Source organism: Triticum aestivum, chromosome 1B (genome assembly GCF_018294505.1).
Source record: "Triticum aestivum cultivar Chinese Spring chromosome 1B, IWGSC CS RefSeq v2.1, whole genome shotgun sequence".
Classification (NCBI taxonomy): Eukaryota; Viridiplantae; Streptophyta; class Magnoliopsida; order Poales; family Poaceae; genus Triticum; species Triticum aestivum.
The window spans coordinates 679,847,889-679,863,191 of NC_057795.1; the positions used below are offsets into that span (position 1 = coordinate 679,847,889).

Sequence of the window (15,303 nt, forward strand, 5' to 3'; positions counted from 1 at the left end):
ATTAGATGCTTTGTGATTTGTGAATGCCACGTGTCATCCATCAGGGCGGGTCTCACCTGCTTTATATGAGACCTGGTCTCATATAATTTTTTCCCCAAAAGCAAGTGGACTTTTCATTATTAACCACAAATTTAACCTGTGCTGAATTCATCACGCACTTTGACCAATTGAGGCCAGCCTGAGAGCCACCAAAGGCTCGACGAGGGGAAATACTTTGAGAAGGTAAAACCAGAGGGTGCCAGAGCCTATGGTCAGAATACACCACCACCATTTCATAATTAAACATTTGTTCATAATAACAGTGTTTAAAATACTAAGCCCCCCAAGGCTTTTTGGTCTACACATTAGTTTCCATTTAATCAGACATTATTTACTTTTGTTGTCAGCCGAATTCCAGTAGAACCCACTTCTGTGCTTATCAAAACCATCTTGGGAGCCGGCAGGGAGGTAATAAAACCCCATTACAAACATACGAAAAGCAAAGATAAGCAGGCGTTGGTGAGGCACACCTTACCCGCAGAACAGTAATACAGACCCCTCCACGGGAAGACTCTATTAGCAACTTTTTTTCTGAAAGAAATTAGCAACTTTAAGAAAGGAGAAGGAAAAATCCTTAGAAAAGAGGGTGAAAGGGGAAATAGGAACACCAAGGTACTTAAAGGGGAAAGAAACCAGTTGGCAATTAAGCACAATTGTCACACCCAATGCATCGGCAAAGGAGCGGCCAAGAACAAACACTGCACTTTTCCAATGTCGCATCGGCCGAGGAGCAGCCAAGAACAGGCACCTCACTTTTGGAATGTGTGAGCACATACTCCCAACAGAACAAGAAAAAATAGAATATCTCTACATTATTCACGATTCTTAATTTTAAGCATACAAGATTGATGACCTTTAAAGCGGTTCTGAGAATTGTCAGTTCAATTTTTTTGGCAAAACAAAAACTATTCATAAAAAAGAACTCTGAATCAAACATATAAATAAACTCTACTTATGCAAATCTAAAGCTAACACAGCATTAGCAATTCACATATGAGATAGTATCAGATATATCAGGCCGAAAAGAATTATACGTTTGCAACAGCAAGTAAATTTACTTCCGTTTAAACTTGTGTCATCCCTTATACACCAACAAAATCTCATGAAATAAAAGTCACGACGAGCGGTTGATACTTGTGTTGGGATGTCTTCTACATGTAGCACCATCGATTAATATACACAAAGGTTTGTTCTCAACTAGGTAACAAAGTGTTTCATCCTGGCCCCATCAGCACGTAAAATGGAAATCTTAACTTCCAGACTCAAAAACCATCCTTGCTGATCCAGTTGCATTACATACAGCAAGTTAGTTATCGGCACCAAGATTTCCAGCTACTTTTGCTTGGGGTGTGGCAGTGGATCCTTGTCATCTGACAGGACGCCGCCCATGTCACTGATGGATGGCATCTTACGAGACAGATCATCGAGGTCTTCTGGCAAAACTGCAGGCTGGGACTGAGCAATTATTGCCCCCCAATTGCCTGGGACTCTCGGAAGAAGCATCGTCTTCATCTACAGTTTGAAAAGCCCGCATGCATCAGTGTCCATCATGTTTATCAGACAAAATAAAGTAGCAATAACACTAAGAATCGTATATTTATGATTCAACTTTCGTCTCACATTTTTAGCTAGTTTTGAAAATACTTCCATGTATTCTTCAGCGACCTTCAAGCGGGCAGCCTATACAAATTAGATGCAACAATTTATGTTTCGTTAGGCGAGAGGAAAAGTGACGGTAAAAATCCTGCTTCATTAAGATTTTACAAGAAAAATGTGATACCTCTGTGCTGCCTTCAGTTTTAAATGACTCTGGATCCATTACTATCCCTCTAACTGTCGCTTCAAACCTGGCAAGAATCGCTTCACCTTCACCTGATATCCACATTGAAAAACAACAAGCATAAGCCCAACTGCCCAAGATGCAACACTTTCAGATTCACAAGACAAGAGGGGGTACAATCACAATAAATTCAAGCAAGTAATACTAGAAACAAAACGATATTCAGTTTGTGAACTGGGTCACTGTAATCCGAACAGTTCTTCATGTAATACTATGAACAGTAGAACTGAATATTTCTGCTAAAATGCAGGGGTGACTATACTTGATGTTTCCTGAAATTCATAACCATAAGATGTATGTATCTAAAACTTGCGTGTTGAGTGAGCGATCTGCGAGACATAATATAAGTTCCCTTATGTATAACTGCTTCAGATTCAATCTCCTCAAATGAGGAAAAATACATCCAAAACAGAGAGATATTCAGAACAAATACATGATGCATTATTATTATTATTATCTTTGAGAAAACGCAAAGAGACTTCTGCGTTTCTTTTCATTGAAAAGGCACAATTCAAATTACAATCCTCCTAAGATGTACAGGGAGTGAAAAATGCAGAAAAATTAATGTACATCCCAGGTCTGGGGCAGAGTGTCGCAAAGCCTGGAAGTGCCAGCCCTAGCCCAAAGCGTCGCCTCATCCTTTAGCAACAAGGTTGCTGACTGAAGGTTGGGCGCCCTCTAAGACATAGTCGTTACAGAGTTTCCAGATCATCCATGGGTGAGCAAGGCAATGGAGGCGAGGCCTTTCCGCATGGGTTTCAGGGTGCGCTGTTTAGAAGCGCGCCACCAGTTCAGAAGGGAAGCATCATGGTTCCGCGGCGTGCAAGACATGCGGAGCCAGGCGAGTATCTCGTGCCAAACCTGTCTGTAAAACAGGCAACAGAGCAGTAGGTGGTACATCTCTCGGGGCTCTAGCAGCAGAGGAGGCACGAGGTGTGGGGCTGGAGGCCGCGGCGCGCAAGGAGGTCGGTGGTCATCCAACACCGATCCTGATCAGCAAGCCAGTGGAAGAAGCGCACATGAGGGGACGCCCAGAACTTCCAGGAGCTGTTGTGGGTCGAACCCTGGAAGGTGACCTGATAGCAGGATTTCACAGAGTAAAATCCGCTCGAAGTCCACTTCCACAGGAGGCGATCAGGTTTCATGGTCCGGGTGGTGTGCCCGACAGCATGTTTACAAGTGAAAGTCATAGTTCTGTCACCATAATAAAAAGATAATGCTACATGTATGGTTAGACATTGACATTAACTAATGTTAGAATACTGTATGTATACCATAAGGCAGAAGAACATGATTTCCTCATACTCCCTCCGTCCAAAAATTCTTGTCTTAGATTAGACAAATATAAGACAAGAATTTTGGGACGGAGGGAGTATTATGCATGTAGCAGTACAAGAAGTGTAGTATTTTCACAAGCTGAGCAGGGCAGCAGCAAGAAATTTGGCAATGTTCAGAGCAAGATGATAAAACAGAGCCAAAGAGATGTCACGTACCCTTTGCTTTCTTCACCCTTTCCATCATAGATTCTGCTTCAAGCTGCATCTCCATGGCTTTCTTAGCTCCCTCTGTTGGAGTAATGCCTAAAAGTGGACAGTTTGTAGTTTATTAGTAATGGAATAGAGATGCCGTATTACGACATTTGACACCCCATTCACACGATGAAAAGGAAAAACCATACGTATGTTGTATTTGAGGCATTTGACACCCCACTCGCATGATGCGTAATTGATTGACTTCTGCAGATAGAGAAACAAGACAAAACAATTTGTTAGATGAGTTGTAGGACCATGACATTTACGAGAGAGAGAGGTGTGATAGTAGTAGGTACCATGATGTTGTGGTTGAGCGTGTCTCTTTCCTTAAAAGTCTTGTCAAGGGTAATCTTGCAAATTTCACTGCCTGCAACAAACTCCGCGAGATGGGTGACTGCATAGATGGGGTTCTCTATGGCGTAGGAAGCAAGGAAGGGATCGGCAATCTGCACAAGCCAATTTCAATCGATTCAGTTTGTAAGCTAAGCAAGCTTCCTAGGGTTTAGGGGTTAGAGATGACCTTGACATGGAGCACTCCTCCGATCTGGATCAAGGTGCCATCCTTTGTGATGGCAGGGTTGTCCGGGATTTGGATGGCCTCCTCCTCGAGCGAGTGGACGTAGGCGATGCGGTCGATGCCGGGCACGAGGAAGTGAATCCCCGAGGAGAGAGACTTGTGGTACATGCCTAAGCGCTCCACCACGAACACCTTCCTCTCCGGCACGATGCTCACGCCCAGGTTCACAGGGGTCGACAGCGGGCCGACCGCCGCGGTGGCTCCCCTGTACCAGCGGCAGCTGGACCCTAGGCCCTGCAGCTGCGGCGGGTCCGGGCGGCTGGAGCGGAGGAGGCAGAAGGCGGAGGAGCGGCGCGCGTGAAGGCGCATCATCCGGGTCGCCGTTGACATCGCCATCGTAATAGGGTTTATCTGTCTCTTCTCTTTTCTCCTATCTTTTCTCTCCCTCTCTCTATTTATCTAAGCCTCGATCGGTTTCCAGGCACGATACTATCACGCTCCTTTTCGGGGCTCCGGCCGGAAAAAATGAATGGAGTGATCGAGATGGGCTAGGCCCAAAGTGTTGATTGCTAGGGATAGTAAAACGTGCGTCGCACGGCCGCAGACCACACGCGGATCGTTTCGTCGCTCTTGCCGCTCGCAAACATTGCGCGCTTGCGATTCTTGTCTCCGCCGTGTGCCATAATGCATTCGTTTCTGGCTTGCCGCCTTTGCTGGCAACTCGGCCTCGTCCAGGTGGTTCCTCATCGACCCAAGTCCTACCTCCGGGACCGATTCTTCGACGCTGTCGCACAGCTTGGAGGCCAAACAGTGAGGAGATCGATCCATCCTTTTGTCTCAGTCTATATGTTGATAATTTGTTCAGTTCTTAGTTTTCTAGTAATTTTGTTTCATGGCAAATCCAACTCTGAATACACTAGTAAAAAACAGGGCTTTCGACCATTCTTAATGTACACGTTAGTCCCGGTTACATTACGAGTTCGAGCGGCTAGAGCGTCGGAAAGGCATTAGTCCCGGTTCAAATGGGACCTTTAGTCCTGGATCGAGACACGAACCGGGACTAAAGGGTGCGATGCCCTTTAGTCCCGGTTTGAGACACGAACCGAGACTAAAAGGTGCGATGCTCTTTAGTCCCGGTTCGTATCTCAAACCGGGACTAAATATTAGACCTTTAGTCCCGGTTTGACACACGAATTGGGACTAAAGGGTGCGATGCCCTTTAGTCCCGGTTCGTGTCTCAAAGATGGGACTAAAGGGTGCGATGCCCTTTAGTCCCGGTTCGTATCTCAAACCGGGACTAAAGGTATAGGACTAAAGACTAGACCTTTAGTCCCGATTTGAGACACGAGACTAAAGGGTGTGATGCCCTTTAGTCCCGGTTCGTTATTTAGACACTCTTTAGTCTCGGTTCGTGTCTCAAACCGGGAGTAAAGGGGTTCAAACTCTACGCCCCCCCCTCCCCGTGTATCGCCATTTTAGTTTTGAAAAAAATAAAAGAAAATGATAAAAACTTCAAAAATTAAAATCCTTCGAGATGTAGTTATGTTACTAGATCTACTAGTTAGGAAAATTAAAAAACATAAATTTGGACACGTTTTGCAAAAACATGTGATGAAAAAGTAAAACGCCTATATCTTTTGCATAGAATGTCGGAAAAAACGTATAATATATCAAAATGTTCAGCGCAAAATTCGCATCCGATTTTGACCGCCATAGGCCGTATTGCAATTTTTTATAATCCTCAAATTCTAAAAGGAAAAAAAGTTATGCTCAAATTTCAGTTTTTTTGAATTTTGGTCAAACTGTGGTCAAACTACTTATTCAAGAAATATTAGTGTTAGTAAATAATTATTCAAGGATATTAGTGTTACTAAATAATTATTTCAGTTTTTTTGAATTTTGGTCAAATCTTGTCAAACTGTGGTCAAACTATGATCAAACTACTTATTCAAGAAATGTTAGTGTTGCTAAATAATTATTCAAGAATATAAGTTTTACTAAATAATTATTTCAGTTTTTTTGAATTTTGGTCAAATCTGGTCAAACTGTGGTCAAACTATGGTCAAATTGTGGTCAAACTATGGTCAAACTATGATCAAACTACTTAATCAAGAAATACTAGTGTTACTAAATAATTATTGGTTTTAGGAATAATAGTTTCAAACTCAAACGGTGTAACATGTGACCTCATGCTCAACTTCAACTCGTAAGGGTTAATATGATTGACATTTTACTATTGTTAGGAAAACAACAAGTGCAGACTTGGAAACAAGGGGGAATGGCACTCGAAAGTTAAGTGTGCTCAGACTAGAGCAGTGAGAGGATGGGTGACCAGCCGGGAAGTTAGACAATTTGAAATGATGAGGGGTGATTAGAGATTAGAGATTAAATTGAGCAGTGATGAGGGATGATTAGAGATTAAACACAAATAATTTAGAAATTTGAAAATCGAAAAAAAAATTCAAAAAAAATCCTTTAGTCCCGTTTGGTGTTACCAACCAGGACTAAAGGTCGAGCTCCAGACAGCAGCCACGTGGAGGGCCTTTAGTCCCGGTTCGTAACACAACCGGGACTAAAGGGGGGGGGGGCTTTAGAACCGGCACTAAAGGCCCGTTTTCTACTAGTGATACTATTACAAGTATTTATAGGAGTCAAGGGTGAAGGGCCTAACGATCTACTTTCTCAAGAGCTTCGGGCGTGTATGGATACGTACACTTAGGTTTTCGTTTCTCTTTCTCTCTTATCAAATTAAATTCATGCAGGAAAGCAACACCATTATTTTGGTGATCACTCGGTAAAATTATAATATCTAGTAGGAGTACTTGTTAAAACGACGTGCATATCCATGCTTCTGTTTTTACATCATCTTAGTTTAAATTGTTTGGATGAGATTGTCATAATTTATTTTTTTGAGAAACATACCTATCTCTTCTCTGCTACCTAAAAGAAACAGAGCGTTCCGTTTCCCCTCTTACGTCGCCCGCTCTTCGTCCAACCTCTCGTACGCTCCCCTGTAGCGATTTTCTTTCCCCCCTCCACCTGTTTTCTCCCTGCCGGTTCCCAGTTTTATCCACATCACGTAAGGTAACCAGACGCAATCAATTCTTCATGATGGTCATCAAACTCTTTCCTTTTTTCAATCAAATGGTGATCAATCTCTCCTTCCTTATTTCAGTGAAACGGTCATCAATTTCCTTCCTTCTTTCAATCAATTTTCTCCCTTGTCACGTAGATTGCAGCGCATGGATGGAAAATACGAGAGACGAGGGAGGGCCATTATAGCATACATAAATTTATTGCGTGATTTGCGTTACCAAAGAAGAGATTGATTACCACATGCAAATTGATTGTGTTACCAAAGATTGGGTTAGTCCGGCCAGGTAAAAATTATTTCTTTTTATGGAAAACCAAGAGGGGAGAAAATTGGTGGAAGGGTGGAATATATCGTGAGGGGAGGGATGGACGAAGTGGTGCGACATAATACGGGATCTTACCACAGACGCATGTCGGTCCTGTCGTGGAGGCGGACAATGAGCGACGTCTCGGGAACGTCATGCTCGAGCGTGTCAAGAACATCCTAGAAGCAAACCACGCGTAAAGGGGAGTGCGGATGAAGGCCTCAAGGAGGCGCCCGGCCCCGCGCGTAAAGGGAGTGCGGATGAAGGCCTCAAGGAGGCGGCCGGCGTTGGCGCTAGAGCAGATCGTCGTGGCTCTTCCACAGATCGAGGAGGTTGCAGACTGCATCAAGTATGTCGACGTGCACTAGGCTGTCATTACGAAGAATTCAGTCGGATCCTGTTGAGTTTGGTGCGTGCTTCCTTTAGAGTGTGAATTATCTTTGTTCCTTTTTTTTGTGGTTGGTGCTTCGCATGGAGGAACTACTAACTCTTGTGGATCAAATTGTGAATGGCCGGTGCCTCTTCCACCTAGAGGTCTCCCTTGGCTGGTAGCCTGAGGTCGTGACGCGGCGAAAGCTTTGTGATGTTTACCAGGATCTCATGCGGACACAACCAAGGAAATCGTGCAGCTCCTGCATGCAGTAAAAATCTTCTCCCCAACTCTCCTCCCGATCTCCCTCCTAACGCTGGGGCACTACGGAACGTGTCGTCCACTGCACCGCGATCAATAGAAAATGGATCACTATGCTTCATATTTTCTGCAGCAGGGAATGTGCCATGACTCTTGCACCACAACTAGCGCATAAGTTCAGTGAAGAATCTCATGTTGTTTCATGCAATTGTATGGAACTCCTCCGAGATGGCAATCAACAGGAAACAAGGGTTCACCTCCGGCAACAAGATAAGTTTTTTTGTGTTTTTAATTGAAAAACATATGCATGTATGATTGATGCGACAGAGAAATTTCACTCTTCCGTGCATGTAGCATGGTTAAATCCAAGACTTGGACATTTCTTTACAAATTCTCATTCTAATTAGTGCAAGCATTTGAAGAAGCTAAGCATGATCTCTACATAATTATGTTTATGAAATATGGAGAGAGGGATAACCTTTGCATCATCGGTAGCGAGCCCAAAACTGGAGGAGCTTCGCCGGCACAACAACTTTGTGATCAGCGGGAACTTTTCAGTGTACTTGTAAATTTATAAGAAATGCCTAATTCAAAATTTCCTTGTACTATAAGATGAGTATGCATCTATTTGGTTCATGAAAATGATTTTAACAAGCTTTGTTCAATTTTTTGGTAAAAAAATTCATTGTTAAATTGCATACTATTGTATTTGGATAAAGTGTACTACAAAGAATATCTTAAGCAATGACACAACATTGTATTTGAATATCTTAAGGCCCGTAGGGTAGATCTTAGGTAATAAGGGTCAAAGTTCCTTGCCATCGATCCTCACAATGTTGAATACATTTCTGCTAAAAAAGGAACCACTATTTAATTATTCTTACTTGATTACAGTAAATGTATATGAAAAATAAATGGCTCAAAAGCTATATTAGAACTCGGTTTGTCATGTGACTATGATTGATCGATTTCCATGACATTATTTCCCTCTAATGTGGTGGCCAATATAATGCACCTATAGTCTTGTGGTAATACGGCGACATGAATTGGTTGGATGCCCAATAATAGAAGCAAAATATGAGGCATTGTCATCCTTAGAAAATTAAAGTGTACGTTTGAGTAGGGGTGGAGGGATAGATTATGAGCGAGATGCATCATTGACTAAGGTGGCGAGCTTGGATTGAGTAGGCGGAGAAATGAAGATAGTGGGTGAAAGAAAAAGAAAAAGATGAAGACAAGATTGGTCTTGGTATTCAACTATTATAACAGATATACCCGTTGCAATGCACGGGCAATTACCTAGTTTATTAAAGTAAACTATGAGATACAAAGGCCACTAGGTGTAGTTGTCCACCACACACGGTGAGCAACCTCATCTTTCTATGAAGAGTGCGCTAGCCTGTGTTAGAATAGTTGTATAGAGATAGGTTTTGTCATTTAAACTTGTGCTCCTGATCTATCTCTTCTTCTCTCCCTCATAGCGTTATCTCATGTATCTTCTGTAACGATTTCTCGATCGATCTCTCCACAACTTGTACGCCAAGGCTTGTGCCCAATATATACCAATGTGGCCCGAGACAAAGGGTTCAATGCTTCCAACATATTTTACATGGTAGTCAGAGCCTCTTCCTCATAGATCATAGATCGCATCTAGCTACCTCCCAAAACTATACCTATCTTCCTCCTGCGACCGAGATCATGTCGACCACCGCTGCCGCATTGTTGTCTAGCACGTCCGGCGCGCTCACCACCTCGTCATCCTCTGCCTTCGCATCGTCTTCCTCCACCTCCACCACCGCCGGGTCTCTCGGATCGCCACCACAGGAGAAGTTCACGAGGGGAAACTTCCTGCTATGGAAGGCCATTGTGCTGCCTCAGATCAAAGGCGCTCAGATGGAACACCACCTCGACAGGACGAGCCCGCCACCGCCGGCCACCCTCACCGTGACCAAGGACGGCAAGGAAGAACAAGTCTTCAACTACGCCCGATCCCTCTGGCACGCCCAACAGCAACAACTTCAAGGGTATTTGATGGGATCTCTTTCCCGCGATATCCTCGCTCAGGTCGTGATGCTACAGACGCCGGCCGAAGTTTGGAGCACCATCCATGCCATGTTCACTGCCCAGAGTCAAGCCCAAGCCATCAACACCCGCATCGAGCTGACCAACCTGAAAAAAGGTAACATGACCATGTCTGACTTGTTGGAAATATGCCCTAGAGGCAATAATAAAAGTATTATTATTATATTTCCTTGTTCATGATAATTGTCTTTTATTCATGCTATAACTGTATTATCCGGAAATCGTAATACACGTGTGAATACATAGACCACAATAAGTCCCTAGTGAGCCTCTAGTTGACTAGCTCGTTGTGATCAACAGATAGTCATGGTTTCCTGGCTATGGACATTGGATGTCATTGATAACGGGATCACATCATTAGGAGAATGATGTGATGGACAAGACCCAATCCTAAGACTAGCACAAAAGATCGAGTAGTTCATTTGCTAGAGCTTTGCGAATGTCAAGTATCTCTTCCTTTGACCATGAGATCGTATAACTCCTGGATACCGTAGGAGTGCTTTGGGTGTATCAAACGTCACAACGTAACTGGGTGACTATAAAGGTGCACTACAGGTATCTCCGAAAGTATCTATTGTTTTATGCGGATCGAGACTGGGATTTGTCACTCCGTGTAAACGGAGAGGTATCTCTGGGCCCACTCGGTAGGACATCATCATATGCGCAATGTGACCAAGGAGTTGATCACGGGATGATGTGTTACGGAACGAGTAAAGTGACTTGCCGATAACGAGATTGAACAAGGTATTGGATACCGACGATCGAATCTCGGGCAAGTAAAATACCGCTAGACAAAGGGAATTGAATACGGGATCGATTGAGTCCTTGACATCGTGGTTCATCCGATGAGATCATCGTGGAACATGTGGGAGCCATCATGGGTATCCAGATCCCGCTGTTGGTTATTGACCGGAGAACGTCTCGGTCATGTCTGCATGTCTCCCGAACCCGTAGGGTCTACACACTTAAGGTTCGATGACGCTAGGGTTATAAAGGAAGCTTGTATGTGGTTACCGAATGTTGTTCGGAGTCCCGGATGAGATCCCGGACGTCACGAGGAGTTCCGGAATGGTCCGGAGGTAAAGATTTATATATAGGAAGTCCTGTTTCGGCCATCGGGACAAGTTTCGGGGTCATCGGTATTGTACCGGGGCCACCGGAAGGGTCCCGGGGGCCCACCGGGTGGGGCCACCTGCCCCGGGGGGGCACATGGGCTGTAGGGGGTGCGCCTTGGCCTACATGGGCCAAGGGCACCAGCCCCAAGAGGCCCATGCGCAAGGAAACTTGGAGAGGGAAGAGTCCTAAAGGGGGAAGGCACCTCCGAGGTGCCTTGGGGAGGATGGACTCCTCCCCATCCTTAGCCGCACCCCTTCCTTGGAGGAGGGGGCAAGGCTGCGCCCTTCCCCTCTCCCTTGGCCCTATATATAGTGGGGAAAAGGAGGAGCAATCATACCTAAGGCCTTTGGTTGCCTCCCTCTCCCTCCCGTGACACATCTCCTCTCCCGTAGGTGCTCGGCGAAGCCCTGCAGGATTGCCACGCTCCTCCATCACCATCACGCCGTTGTGCTGCTGTTGGATGGAGTCTTCCTCAACCTCTCCCTCTCTCCTTGCTGGATCAAGGCGTGGGAGACATCGTCGAGCTGTACGTCTGTTGAACGCGGAGGTGCCGTCCGTTCGGCACTAGATCATCGGTGATCTGAATCACGACGAGTACGACTCCATCAACCCCGTTCACTTGAACGCTTCCGCTTAGCGATCTACAAGGGTATGTAGATGCACTCCCCTTCTACTCGTTGCTGGTCTCTCCATAGATAGATCTTGGTGATTCGTAGGAAAATTTTTGAATTTCTGCTACGTTCCCCAACATGACTATCTTGGCAGGATCAAGAGCCTTATTGATGAAGTCGCGTGAACTATCGCGGCTCTCTCCGATCCGGAAATCGTCTCCAAGATCCTCGCTGGTTTGGACATGGAGTACAATCCGGTAGTTTCTGCACTCACCGCTCGTGTGGAACCCATCACCGTCCAGGAGTTGTACATACATCTCCTCAGTTTTGATGCCCGCCTCACCCTCCTTCATGGCGGCGATCTTCGGCAGTCGTCCGCTAACTCCGCGTCCCGTGGCCGCAGCCGTGGGCGCGGTCACCAGGGGCAGAATCGTGGCGGTGGCCGCGGACGCGGTGCCCATCAAGGCGACGATGCTCGCTCTGGTGGCGCCTACGGCTACACCAATGGGGGCGGCTACAACTCCAACAACAACAACGGCTGCGGCTTCAACTCCAACAATGGTCGCCGCCCCCTTCCGCTCGCCCTCGCCCGCGCTGCCAGCTCTGCAAGAAGTCTGGCCATGAGGTTCTGGACTGCTGGCATTGCTTTGACGAGAACTTTGTACGTGATGCTCGCCATGTTGCTGCTGCCATGCGTGAACAGGGAGGCGACGGCGTCTGGTACGTTGATTCTGGCGCCACTGACCACGTTACCAATGAACTAGAGCTGCTTGCTCATCACGAGAGGTACCACGGCGCTGATCAGATCCACACCGCAAGCGGATGAGGTATGGATATTTTCCCCATTGGTCAAGCTTCAATTAATTCCCCTAACCTTAAACGTGATCTTGTTCTTAAGGATGTCCTTCATGTTTCACAAGCCGATAAAAACCTTGCATCCATGTATCGTCTAGCCACCGATAATAATGTCTTTTTTGAAACTCACCGTCGTTATTTTTTCATTAAGGATCGGGCAACGAGGGAACTCCTCCATCACGGTAGATGCATTGGGGGCCTCTACCCCATCACATCCTGAGCACTTAGTCGTCGGTGTCGTCAAGTCTACACCGTCATCAAACCCTCCCTGGAAAGGTGGCATCAACGCTTAGGACATCCATCATCGGTCATCGTCAAACAAGTAGTCAATAAAGACAATCTTCCTTTGTCACATAGTTCCATTAGTGAGTCTGTTTGTGAAGCTTGCCAATGTGCTAAGAGTCATCAGCTTCCCTATCCTAAGTCTCATAGTGTGTCTCATGCTCCTTTAGAGCTTATTTTCAGTGATGTTTGGGGCCATGCCCGAGATTCCTTTGGAAGAAAAAAATATTATGTCAGTTTCATTGATGATTACAGCAAGTTTACTTGGATTTATTTGCTTAAATATAAATCTGAAGTTTTTTCTATCTTCCAAGAGTTCCAAAAACTTGTTGAACGACAATTTGATCGAAAGATTCTTTCAGTCCAAAGTGACTAGGGAAGGGAGTATGAGAAACTCAACTCCTTCTTCCGTAGCATTGGGATTGAGCATCATGTGTCATGTCCCCATGCCCATCAGCAGAATGGCTCTGCTGAGCGCAAACATCGCCACATAGTTGAAGTTGGCCTTTCTCTCTTAGCTCATGCCTTCATGCCTCTCAAATATTGGGATGAAGCTTTTATTACCGCCACTTATCTCATCAATAGGCTTCCCAGGCAAGTCATTGGCAACTCAACTCCATTAGAGCGTTTGTATCATCAAAAACCTGACTATAACTACCATAAAATATTTGGGTGTGCTTGCTACCCCAATTTGCGTCCATACAATCACCACAAGCTTGAATTCCGATCCACTCAGTGTGTCTTCCTTGGTTATAGCAACCTTCATAAAGGGTATAAATGTCTTGAAATATCCACTGGACGCATCTATATTTCACGTGATGTTTTTTTGATGAAACGCTCTTTCCTTTTGCCAAACTTCAACCTAATGCGGGAGCTTTACTTCGTGCTGAAATAGCACTTCTACCAGATCCTACTGCACCTTCTGATCACGGGGGAGAATTAACTAAACTTGATCATGTGCAAAAATCCCAAGGAAATTCTGATTCGGCTGATATTTGTGCTAATTTGAACTGTCATTTTATGTGTGAGGAAATAGACAGAACATGCGCGGAATACGCTGCTGATTCGGCTGACAGCACGCGATCCCAGGCGGATTCGCGCGCGCAGCCTGCTGCTACTGTCAGCACACGATCCCATGGAGATTCGCCCGTGGGCCTGGCCTCACGTGGGCCTGTGGCCGACCGCGCCGCTAGGGTGGAGCCCACTAGCCCCGCCGTATCGCCTCGCGCCACGCCTCCTTGCTCCGATTCAGTCGCCAACGCAGGTGCGGGAGGGGGCGAATCCCCTGTTAACACGTCGCCGCAGGCCCCGACAGCGGCCAACCGCGGGCGCGTGCCTAGACCCACAGTGGTCGCGCGCGGGTGCGCGCCTGAGCCCGCGGCTGTCCAGACGCCAGGATCCACCTCGGATCAGGAGCTGGCTGATTTGTTCCCTGCATCGGGTCGGGAGCCGGCGGGATCCTCTATGGCAGATGAGGTTTTACCAGGATCTTCTGTGCAACCATCCACAGCGGCTCCTCCCGTGTCTTCTACGCCCTCTCTCCGGCAAACAAGGTATTGGTCAGGTATTGTGAAAGAAAAACAGTACAATGATGGTACAATTAGGTATGACAAAATCAAATGAGCCTTTCTTACTACTACTGGTGAACCAATTCATTTGCATGATGCTCTTGCTAATAAGGATTGGAAAGAAGCTATGGACCATGAATATGATGCACTTATGAAAATCAAAACTTGGCACTTGGTACCACCAAAAGATGGAGACAATATTATTGATTGTAAGTGGGTATACAAGATAAAAAGAAAGTCTGATGGAAGCATAGACAGATATAAGGCCGGATTAGTTGCTAAAGGCTTTAAATAGAGATTTGGAATTGATTATGAAGATACTTTTAGTCCTCTTGTTAAGTCTGCTACTATTCGACTTGTCTTGTCTATTGCTATTTCCAGAGGTTGGAGCTTAAGACAGCTAGATGTTCAGAACGCGTTTCTTCTTGGTGTTCTTGAGGAAGAAGTGTTCATGAGGCAACCACCAGCTTATGAGGATCACAACACACCACAGTATGTCTGTAAGTTGGATAAAGCATTATATGGCTTAAAACAAGCACCAAGAGCTTGGTATTCCAGGTTGAGTATGCAGTTGCAACACCTTGGGTTCATACCATCCAAGGCAGATACCTCATTGTTCTTTTTTAGAAAAGGGAGTGCTACTATTTTTGTGCTTGTCTATGTTGATGATATAATTGTTGCTAGTTCAAGTGCAGAATCTAATACTTGCTTGCTTAAGGATTTAAAGTTGGAATTTTCCCTCAAGGATTTGGGTGATCTTCATTATTTCTTTGGAGTAGAAGTGAAGAGAATTAAAGATGGCATACTTCTCTCACAGTAAAAATACACCACT

At 45.4% G+C, this 15,303-nt stretch overlaps 1 protein-coding gene and 1 pseudogene across 1 annotated transcript; one reads left to right on the forward strand and one right to left on the reverse strand.

Moving 5' to 3' along the window:
- Nucleotides 1-1,074: 1,074 nt before the first annotated feature.
- LOC123100470 (stomatin-like protein 2, mitochondrial) lies at nt 1,075-4,395 on the reverse strand. Its single transcript, XM_044522403.1, has 7 exons — nt 3,932-4,395; nt 3,708-3,857; nt 3,558-3,615; nt 3,373-3,459; nt 1,820-1,911; nt 1,660-1,719; nt 1,075-1,551 (listed from the first exon to the last, which is right to left on the reverse strand). Exons 1-7 carry the CDS (start codon nt 4,322-4,324, stop codon nt 1,372-1,374), a joined length of 1,020 nt encoding a protein of 339 aa, XP_044378338.1. The 5' UTR covers nt 4,325-4,395; the 3' UTR covers nt 1,075-1,371.
- A 7,565-nt stretch (nt 4,396-11,960) lies between these two features.
- LOC123151420 (uncharacterized) lies at nt 11,961-12,099 on the forward strand (annotated as a pseudogene).
- The last annotated feature ends 3,204 nt before the right edge of the window (nt 12,100-15,303 follow it).

What these genes read in the sequence shown, in the direction of transcription:
- LOC123100470 (XM_044522403.1), bottom strand. Translation starts at nt 4,324, where the DNA reads ATGGCGATGTCAACGGCGACCCGGATGATGCGCCTTCACGCGCGCCGC. An exon ending in CGCTCAACCACAACATCATG is followed by an intron (nt 3,616 to 3,707) that starts GTACCTACTACT and finishes CTCTATCTGCAG; the next exon opens with AAGTCAATCAATTACGCATC. An exon ending in AAGGGTGAAGAAAGCAAAGG is followed by an intron (nt 1,912 to 3,372) that starts GTACGTGACATC and finishes TGTGGATATCAG; the next exon opens with GTGAAGGTGAAGCGATTCTT.